The sequence below is a fragment of the Larus michahellis genome, chromosome 6, assembly GCF_964199755.1.
Source record: "Larus michahellis chromosome 6, bLarMic1.1, whole genome shotgun sequence".
Lineage (NCBI taxonomy): Eukaryota > Metazoa > Chordata > Aves > Charadriiformes > Laridae > Larus > Larus michahellis.
Window position 1 is genome coordinate 30,514,013 of NC_133901.1, and position 10,264 is coordinate 30,524,276.

At 59.8% G+C, this 10,264-nt stretch overlaps 1 protein-coding gene across 2 annotated transcripts; it reads left to right on the forward strand.

The window, feature by feature from the left end:
- The first annotated feature begins 955 nt into the window (after positions 1 to 955).
- Positions 956 to 10,264, forward strand: PTMA (prothymosin alpha). 2 transcript variants are annotated; one of them, XM_074591694.1, is made up of 5 exons: positions 956 to 1,123; positions 5,385 to 5,456; positions 6,172 to 6,259; positions 8,827 to 8,900; positions 9,366 to 10,264. In XM_074591694.1, the coding sequence occupies exons 1-5, from the start codon at positions 1,079 to 1,081 to the stop codon at positions 9,411 to 9,413; spliced, it is 327 nt and encodes a 108-aa protein (XP_074447795.1). In that variant the 5' UTR covers positions 956 to 1,078; the 3' UTR covers positions 9,414 to 10,264. The 2 variants fall into 2 exon arrangements, with proteins under 2 accessions (XP_074447795.1, XP_074447794.1); XM_074591693.1 differs by having other exon boundaries at positions 965 to 1,123; positions 6,169 to 6,259.

A 10,264-nucleotide genomic window follows, 5' to 3' on the forward strand; every position in this document is an offset into this window, starting at 1 on the left:
GCCCCGTTACCCCGCGGTGGCGGCGGGGCAGGGGTAGCCCTGGTTGGCGGGGGGGGGGTGCGTCCCGGTGTAACGGCGGGTTGCGATGGTGAGGAGTGTGGGGAAGCCCCCAAGCCTTGAGCTCGCGAAAGGTCGGGGGAAGAGGGGCGGTGAAGCGACCTGGGTGTTGTGTTTTGGTGTTTGTTTTGTTTTTTTTTAATTGTAAAATAAGCAAATGGGTGGGAATCCCGCATTTCTGCGCGGCGGTGGCCTGCCAGCACCCCCGGCGGTCTCGGACAGCCGGCCCCCCCCCCCCCGGGCTCCCGCCTGCCTGGGGGCGGCGGTTGTTGTTGTTATTATTGAGGCAAAAGTTTCCGCGGGGCTGAGAGAAACACGGCGCATGTTGCGCGGGTGAGAGGACCGGGGTAGGGGGGGACAGGACGGGACACACGGGTTACCCCCGCGGCGGCCGCCGAGGAGCCGGGGCTCCCCCACCGCCACCGGCCTCCCCGGGCGCGGTGGGGAGGGGAGGGGGGAGAAGCACCGGTTCTCCCGCATTACTATTATTATTTTTTGGTAATTCTTATTATTTTTCCTCCCGCCCCTCCGCAGGCATGCGGGCTGCCTGCGGCGGGGGGGGGGAGGGGGGGAGAAGGAGCTCCCCGCCGCCTCACACGGCGGGGCGGGGCGAAGGCGGCGGGGGCGGAGGCAGGGCGAAGGGGGGGGGGGGAAGGTGGGCGGTGGAGCCCCGCCCTCTTTCCTTCTTCCCCCCCCCCGCCCCGTTCCCCGGCTCCTCTCGGCCCACGCTGAGACCGGGCCCGAACTCATCGCCGCAGTGCCGGCGGGCGGCCGGCGCCTGCCGCTTTAAGCGGCCGTGCCCATTGTTTGCTGGGCGGCCAATGGGAGCCGGCGGTGGCGGCGCGCGCGGCCAATGGGCGCGGCGCGGGGCAGCGCGCGCGCCGCCCCCCGGCGCTATAAGAGGGGCCGTGGCGCCGCGTGAGTCCCCACTGGCTCGCGCAAAGCCATCTTGGCATTGTTCTGCCCGCGCCGCCGCCGCCCGCGCCGCCACAGCCCCGCCACAGCCCCGCGCGCCCCCGCCATGTCCGACACGGCCGTGGACACCAGCGCCGAGATCTCCGCCAAGGTAAGCCCCCGCCCCGCCCCTCGCTTCACCCCCCCCCCCACTATTATTTTTTTTTTTTAATGTGTTTTCCCCCCCCAAGCAAAATTTTTCCAGTTTTAACCTTTTTCTATTTTTTTAAAATTTTTTTTTTAACCCCTTCCCACGCTTTTCCGCCCGCCTCCCCTCCTCCCCCCCCCACCTCGCCCTTCTCCGGTTGAAGTTCGCGGGGCTCGGTGCGGGCCCCCCCCGCGCGGAGCAGCCGGCGCCGTTTCTTTGTCTTTAACAGCGTGCGGGAAACGTGCTCGCCCGGTGCCGCCGTGCTCGGCGGGCCCGCTCCTTCCCGGGCACGGCGGCGGGCCCGTCCCGCCGCGGAGGGACTCGGAGAGGCGGCGTGTGTGTGTATGGTGGAGGGGGGTGGTGGTGTTGCGGGGTGGGGGGGGAGGGGGCAGCATGGTTGCCCCCCAGGTACCCGGTCTCCGGCGGGGGGATGGCGGCGGAGCCATTCAATCGGCTGTGGGAGCTTGACAGCCCCGTCAAACTTGGGTCCCGCTCGGCCTCTTCCCTTGCGGGGGGGTTGGGGGTGTGCGGGGGGGGCAGCGCGCCGGAGTGCGTAGCGGAGGTGTTGAGGGGGGGGTGCAGTGAGTGTTGTGGAGTTGCTTCGGAAAAGCCGCGGGGGGGGATGGCGGTCGGTGTTTCTGAGTTGCACCCGGTTGATGGCGGGGGGGGGGGGGGAGAATTGCTGTGCCGGCGCTACCCCCGGAGGAAGCGGGGTGTAGTTGCTCTTTCGGACTTGCCCCCCGGCCCCCCCCACCGCCCCGGAAGGGTGGGGGGGGGGGGCAGTTGTGTCGGAGCTGCCCCCATGGGGGGGGGGCTATTTTGGAGTCGCCACCGGAGGTGGCGGGGGGGGGTGGGCTGTTGCTATTTTCGGAGTTGCAGCCCCCCGCGCGCGGAGCTGCCCCGGTTGCGGCGGGGCTGGGGGCTCCGGGCCGAGCCCCTCGCAGCGGGATAACTTTGCGAGTCGGTGGCGGGGGGGGGTGGGGGAGCGCCGGTACCGACCGGGAGAGGCTCTCCCGGGAGTCCCTGCCGCGGCTCCCGGCGCCCGCCTTTGTCTGCGAACGGCGGCGGAGCCTCCCCCGGGGGCGCCGGGCACCCGGGCCGGGCCGCGATCCGCCCCGTCGAGCCCCGGGGGCCACGGCCGGGTCTTCCCGCCGCTGCCGGGAAAGTTGCGGTGGGAGCGGGGGGGACCCGACCCGGGAGCGTGGGATGGATGGGGTGACCGTGCCCGGCGGCCTCCTCATCCCGCGTCCCGGCCGGCACCGGGTCGTGCCGCTCCCGGGGGAACCGGGGCTGGAGGAGAGGGGGGAAAAAAAAAAAAACCGGACGGCGAGGAGGGTTTATAAAAAAAAAAAAAAAAAAAAAACAACGAACAAAACGCCGTTTCTGGCAGATTTCGATTTCACTTCTGTTTCCCGCTCCTGCGCGCCCACCCCCCACCCTCCCCGCCATACGCTTCCCCCCCGCCTCCGCTCCGGGGCCGCGGGTCGATCCCCATCCCTCCCCGGGGGGGAACGGGGCCAAGTTCGCCCTTAACCTTCCCCTGCCCTTTACGGCGTGGCGGGAAAGGGGCCTCGTGCCCGTTTCGCCCTCCCGGGGCGGCGAACGGGGGTCCGTGTAGCGGAGGCGCGCACGGCGGCAAGGTGACACCCCCCCCTCCACCTCCACACCGGTGGCGGGAAGCGCGGAGCCACCGGGGGCCGTTCGTCCCTCGTCCCGCTTTGCCGTCCGGGAGGCGGGGATGGTGGTGGTTGGGGGGGTCGCGTCCCGCCCCGCCCGGGCGGTGGCTCCGCACCGAGCACCGCCCCCGGCCTCAGCCGCCGTTGCCGCGGGGGCGCCCACCACGTGCGGCCCTGCCCGCGCCGCCCCCTGGGAGCCGGAGTCCGCCGGGACTACATTTCCCGGCATCCCCCGCGGCAGGGTGGGTGGGGTGGGCCCCCGCGCTGGCGGGCGGCCAATGAGAAGGGGTGCGGAGAGTGGCGCGCGGTTCGAATGGCGGGAGGGCGCGTGGCGGGGCGCGGGAAGGGTGCCCCCTGCCGGCGGGAGGCAGGCGCGGGATGCGGCGGGCGCCGGGGACGGACGGAGGGACGCGGATCCTGGCTGGGGCGGTGGGCAGCGGCTATCCCAGCCCCTTCCCGCCGGGATCCCGCCCCCCCGCCCCGTGCATCCCGGGAGCCGAGCGGGAGCGAAGGTAGGACTCGCTGGGCAGCCGGCGTATGACTAAATGCCGCTGCTATTTTATGGACAAACAGCCCTGCCACACCTATAATTAGAGGCTCTGTCAAAGCTCTGGAGCTAAAGCGGCCCCGCTGCAAGGACTCCTGGTGCAGAGGCACATCTGTCTGTTTGTTTTGGACCGGGCCTGGGGAAAGGAAGACGCTGTGGTCCTCTCCCGGCAGCACTGTTGCTAGCACAGACTTCATGACCTGGCATCCCCACCGCCAAGACTGAGAGTGTCTTCAGCGGTGCAGGAAAGGTCAGGGCTGGAGATCTGTCCAGCTAAAATCCCCGAGAATGAGTTGTTCCCTCCTTCACCGGGAGGGAGAATTGCTTACGTTTCGTGAAACGGTTCCTTTTGAGAGGAGCCATCGGGCACGGTGAGGCGTGGAAACTCTGACTGCTTCATTTGCTCCGGGTTGAACTTGGGAAGTGCTTTATTGCCTGCGTGCCTGATGTGAGGCTGCGGCTGCAGAGCGCAGCAGCGTGGTGGTGCGTGGGGAGGTTAAATGGTTGAGATCAGCCTCCCAGGAACAGGGGAGCAGGAGCCGCTGGCAATGTAAAACTGGTGGAATGGGGCAGTGTGGAGGAGATGGCCTGGGATTTGTATGTGAGTGGTAAAAGGAAGAGGGAGGGACCTTGTGCTTTTGTTTAGCCCAGGCTCCGGGGATGCTGGTTTGGTCAGGCAAGGTTCCATCAACAGGTGTAAGTCACCCCAAAGAAAGCCTTTCCTCGACAGCCTGCTGCCTCTGGCAATGCCGTCTGCGTGTGCCTGTCTGGGTCTGAACGGTTTAAATAAATAACCTGGTGGTTTAAAACCCCTGCGCTGTCTTGCCTCAAGCAGGGTAGCAGAAGCCCTCCTGAAACAGAGCAGTGGTTGTGCTGGCAGAGCCGGGACCGGGCTCTTACCCGCTGGTGTCCCCACGAGGAAGTGACAGTGGCTGGGTGGTGGTGAAAGTGCCCGCTGGCTGCCGCAAAGGGCGGGCAGGAGGGGGGCGAAGCTGCTCGGTGCTGCAGCGAAGCAGGGAGCTGCCAGCAACTTTTAAAGACCTTGTGGCCGCTGCCGAAGCCGGCCGTGCTGCTGGCCCCGGGGAAGGGCCTCTCTCTGCTTTCCTTGGCTGGGGTAATGCTCCTTGCACCGAAGGATCTCACTCCAGCTGATGGAGGAACAGAAGGGGAGGAGGATGCAAGCAGAGATGCCAGTGTTAAATCCAAGTGTTCTTTATGCGGGAACATAAAGTTGGATCCTCTCAGCCTGTTTGCCGAGCGACTTGGCATGACATTTTGACAGTGATCAATAGCAAAAACACACAAGCTCCTGCTCTGCTCGCGGTGGAGTTTTGAACCGAACTAGCCAGGCACGGCTCTTGGAGCAGAGTAAAAATAGAACTTCTTCCCCCACCCCATCCTGTTACACATAAAGCTGCGAGCTGGATCCTGGAGTCTCCTCTCTCTTGCTGACGAGAAAGACCAGGCGTGTAATATTTGCCCTGTGATTTCCCCCCCACCCCCAGGCAGGGCAGAGACCACGGGTCTCTGCTAATGAGTCCCTGGGATTTGTTCCTGCCGCGAAGGTACCGAGCAGCCGTGGATGTCCACAGCTCTGGGGCGACAGAGCCCGGTACGTGTGACACGGGGCTGCCGGCTCTCAGTGGCATTGCAGGAGCTTGCGTGGACTGTGCTAAGATGGGCAATCAGCCAGCTCTGCTGCTGTTGAGCATATGCAGGCGGCCGGCTCTGTGTGTTTGGGAGCTTGGAGGTGAAACAGAGTAGTCTCTTTTTTAGATAGCTGCTCTCTGGCAAGGCCAGCTTGGATTGAGATTCACCCCCACGCTCTCCCGTTCCCAAGGAGGAGCCAGAACGTGGCAACCAAATCGTAGAGCAAATCAGCGTGAAGAGAAAAGCCAGCTCCTGCTCGCTCTCGGACTATGTTTTTCGCACCTGATCTGCAGCTTCTCTGACGCAGGCATCTGGAATCAGGGTGACTTCTCTGCTTTTCTGCTCCTTCCAGGATCTAAAAGAGAAGAAGGAAGTTGTTGAAGAAACAGAAAATGGCAGAGATGCACCGGCCAACGGCAACGCTGTGAGTATTGCTATGATCTGCGGGGAGAGGCAGCCCTTACACCAACGCCGTTTTATTTTCCTCTCCCTTCTTGCTTTTGCTGCGAGCTTGTCCCCAGCCCTGCCTGAGAGGGGACCCCTCCAAGAGGCTTCACTCTGCTGTGTGGAGCCCTTGACCCTTTTGGGGCTTCAGGTTCAACAGTCGCTCCCAAGCCTGTGAGGAGCTCATGTGTGTGCAGAAAGGAAGGGCTGGGCTTGGATATCCTCCCTGAGAGCTGTGTGAAGTTGTATCCAGTGCCACCCTCTGTCTAGGCACAGGAAAAGCAGAGAGGGGAAGAAAAAAACCAACCCATCCAAACTCTAGATTTACAGTGTTACAATGAGTTGAGTGGGGAAACACATTGTGTACAGGTAAACCGGTTCGTTTCCTATTTTTAAGGCGCTGGGGGAAATTTCACTCTGCTGTGTTTCAATGTGTCACAAGAGCCTTTGCAGCCTTTGTCTTGGCCTCCGAGCTGCAGCCCCGAGTTACTCTAGGCTTGCTCCTTCGTGCCTGGACTGCCGGCATCGTGTGGAGGCAGGCAGGGAAGTGGGACGGGCGCCTGGGGCTCCGGGGGGGCTGGTGCTTTGATTTAGGCAGGAAAGGTGGGGACGCGCACTTCTGCTGAACATCTCTTCCCCCTTCTCCCTTCCCCAGTGCATTTTTTTTTTAAGTGATGTTTTGTCTTGCCAAGGAGAACGAGGAGAACGGAGAGCAGGAGGCCGACAACGAAGTAGACGAAGAGGAAGAGGAAGGTGGTGAGGAAGAGGACGAGGAGGAAGAGGGTAATGGTAACTTTTCCTTGTTCCCTCAGTCCCCAACCCAGAGCTGCTGCGTCCTGTCCTGGACAGCAGGCTGCCAGGAAGCAGAGGATGGAGAGCAGCATCTCCCCCTCGCGGCTGCGGTCGGGCAGCTCTTGCCAGCCGGGCTCAGTCCTTCCTCACTTGCCCGGGCCACCAGCGCTGGGAGTGAAGTCAGCCTTGAATCCCTTCCAGCAGGTTGAGGGCAGATTCCTTCCTTCCTCTCTCCTGCAGCCAGACGGCACCGCACCACGGCACTGAATAAGTGCATTAGTCCCTTCTGTGCAAGTAGTACAACCTGCCCTTAACTCTTGTGATCACAACGGCTGCTGCAGATACAAGTGGCCAGCCGCTGGGATGGGGACAGCCCCGGATGGCCATGCCTTGGCCCAGGCACAGAGGATAGGACATTATTCTTGTTCTTCAGCATGCTGAGAGGCTGCTGTGGTCCCCTCTCGCAGCCCTTTCCTGGGCTGGATGCCCAGAGGAACCTGCAGCTCTTCCCCGCTCCTCCAGCTGCAGCGGCCAGGCTTGCTTTGAACCCTCCCTCTCCGCAGTGTCCCGCGTCTCCCTGCCCTCCCCTGCTTCCTCACCCGACCCAGCCTGGAAGTGGGTTTTGGCAGCAGTGACCAGAAATCCAGCAGTGACTTGCCGAATCACTTCTCACTCTCCCTGCTATTATTATTTTTTTTTTTTCCCCCAAGATCTACTTGGATGAATAACATTGTTTATTTTTATCGCTCGTTAGGGCTGAGAGAAAACCATTCTTGTTATGTTGAAATGAACTCAGGGCCCTTGATTAGCTGCTACTAGGTTAATCCCCTGTGAATTTTTGGTTTACATGCTGACCTACTAACCTGTTGGTTAGTTTGGGGAGGCAGGGGCAGGGCTGGGAATTTAATGACCATTAGGTCAGGGCCTGTTCAGACCATGTAAGCAGGGAGAGCTGTCTCCTTTGGGGTAGTGCTCTGCTCTCAGCAGCCTGCTGTCTGCTGTGCCCTTTGGTAGGATCTGGCTCGCTAGGAAAAATCTGGGAATCGTAGCCCTGTTCATACTCAGGATTTGAACCCTGGGGACAGAGCACAGTGCTGCCGTGTGCTGTCCTGAGCCCATCTCCCTCGAGCCCTGCTTTGGGGTGGAAGAAGGGGGAATACTTGCCTCTCCCTGCTCTCCTCAGGCGGGAGGGGTATGCGTGTGTTGCAGGCGCCTGTGTGTGGGGTGGAAGTGTTGCTTGGATACTGCTGTCACAAGCCTGGGGAGCTTTGGTTCCGCGGTGCCAGCCCCGCTCCTGCCGAGTGCAGCCACAGTTTGGCACACAGCACTTGGAGGCACAAACGTCTCCCCAGGATCCCGCAGGCTCTCTCCGTCCCTGCCCTGACCACTGCCCTCAGGTGATCCCTGCCTGAGAGCCGCACCTGAGCAGCTGAAACACTGCAGGAGAGAGATTTAAAGGCAGCAAGTGCAGCTTGCATCAGCTCTTTTATTTCCAGCACTTGCAGCCAAACTCCATCCCGGAGTTTGACAGCAGAGGGGAGCTTGAGGGTATATTTTTCTCACCCTTCGCCCTATCCCATCTCATTATTTGCTTTGCTTTAAAGCAGCTCAAAGAACTAAAAATGCTCCCAATCAGCTTGGTGCTGTCACCTGACCGGCCGGCCCGGTGCATGTGATGGCTGCCAGGGTGTTGATCCATCGCCGGGAGCTAATCTTGGCCATTCCCACCGCATGGGCCACGCCGTGGCTGAGCACAGGCTGGGGAGAGGAGAGGGGAGGGGAGGATGGGCTGACCTTAATCCCCCCGGCTGTCTATATGTGTGGCTCATGGCGGTGGTTTAAAGCCAGCTTACTGGCCTTAACGCTATAAGTTTTAGTAGGGTCTCCTGTTACGCAAGAGTCTCGTCTCGGCAGCCGAGAGGTTGTTCCGCCTCCGGTCTTGCCCTCGACCCTCCAAAACTGGCCGAAAGCGATAGACTCGGTTGTTCTGATCCACTGGCCTATTTGAGCTCAAAGTGGGTCAAAGCCCAGAGCTCTCTGCTCATCCTCCTCCCTGGCTGTAAGATAAGTTGGTGTAGCGTTTGTTTGCCGTTCTGATAATTAGAAAGTGTTCTGACTCAGAACTAATGCGTTCTGGCTCTCTTAACTCATTAAAGATGGACTAATAGCTGCGAAGGGAAGCAGAAGTAATCAGGAGCAGTTAGGCAGAGCAGCCACTAGAAAGAGGTTTTTTCCTCACCTTGCTTTTTTTTTTTTTTTTTTTTTTTTTTTCCCCCCTCTGTGATTTTGGTACTTGCAGTAGATGCTGGTTTTGGTGTTCTGTTGCCTGTGGTACAAATGCAGATGTGAGCCGGGCTCAATGCTGCCAGTCCTTATTTCCCCCTTGATGGGTCAAGTCAGCTGGGGGATGCCCCGAAAGCCCCGGTGTCCTCAGGCAGCTGCGCAGGGGCCATGGCAGCTGGGGAGGTGGGACTCCAGACAGACAGCACAGTGTGGGGCTGAGGCAGGAATAAACCCAGAGGGGAGGTGCGTGGGTCTCATGTTCCTGTTCCATGCAGGTGAGGAAGAGGATGGTGATGAAGACGACGAAGCTGAGGGAGCCACAGGCAAACGGGCAGCTGAGGACGATGAGGTAGGAAGAGTGGCCACCCCCTCGGCACCACCTGTGTCACCAGAGGGCATGAGGGGAGGATCAGCGGGGCCGGGCTGGGCTGTGGGGCTGGAACGCCCTGCCCACACACTCCCTCCCCATCCCTCTCCAGGGACACAGCCCACTTCCATTTATACACTGGCCTCGTTAGTGAGGTGCCCCCTCCGGCTGCATGGAGCTGCTGGCCGCGGGCTTGGGGGTTCCCAGGGTGGGCTGGGGTGGGGGTCCTGGAGCTGGCTGCAAGAGGGGATTTAGAGGGGATTTTTGCAGGAAGGGGGGGTAAATGCTTGTGTTGCTCTGCCCTTGTCCCTGGGGCGGGAGAGGGACCCAAAACAGTCTCCTGCCTCGCTGCCTGCCTTGGTGTGGCTCTTGCCAGAACCGCCCCCCCCGCTCCCAGCAGCCCTGCTCCCCGTCTCCCCTTTCCTGACGGCTTTGCTTTCCCCTCAGGACGACGACGTCGATCCCAAGAAGCAGAAAACCGACGAAGATGACTAGGCAGCAAATTATTATTATTTTTTTTTTTTTTAAATAAGGAGGGAAACAAACCAACAAAAAAGGCCAGCGCGTCCTCTTCACCCTTGGGACCCCCCTGACCCTTCCCTCCCGTTGCAATCCCGTCCCCACACAAACACACAGACACACACACCCCCCTTCCTCCCCCCCTCCGCCGTGGTCATCCTCACCAAGTAGAGTGAACCCCGTCCCTGGCCCCCCCGGTGCGGCGCTGCCACTCAACATAATGAAACGATTTGCCCGTTAGCGGGGAGAGAACCCCCCCCCTTCCCCCTACAGACCCCCTCCCCCCCAAGCACCAAAACTTCAAGGCCCTGCTTTCTTTCTTAAAAGTACTTTAAAGGAGAATTTGTTTGTATTTTTTATTTACATTTTATATTTTTGTACATATTGTTAGGAGGTCCGCCATTTTTAAGTGATCTCGGATTGACCAAAAGGGGGGCTTTGAAGTGTATATCTCTCTTGTTACCTATCTCTGACTTTACTTGTGGTGTGACCAGGCCCAAACCATTATCTCAAAGGAGAATAAAACAAAACCTTGTAAAAAAATTAAAAAAAAAAAAGACAAAAATGCAAAAAAAAAAAAAAATTTACAATCTTATTCTGAGCATTCCAGTAACTTTTTTTGTGTATGTACTTTAGCTGTACCATAGATCGTGGTTTGTATGAGGTGGCAAGGCCAAAGATAAAAAGGTTTTCTTTTTTTTTTTTTCTGTCTATGAAGTTGCTGTTTATTTTTATTTTTTCTTTTTTTTTGGCCTGTTTGATGTATGTGTGAAACAATGTTGTCCAACAATAAACCGGAATTTTATTTTGCTGAGTTGTCCTAACAA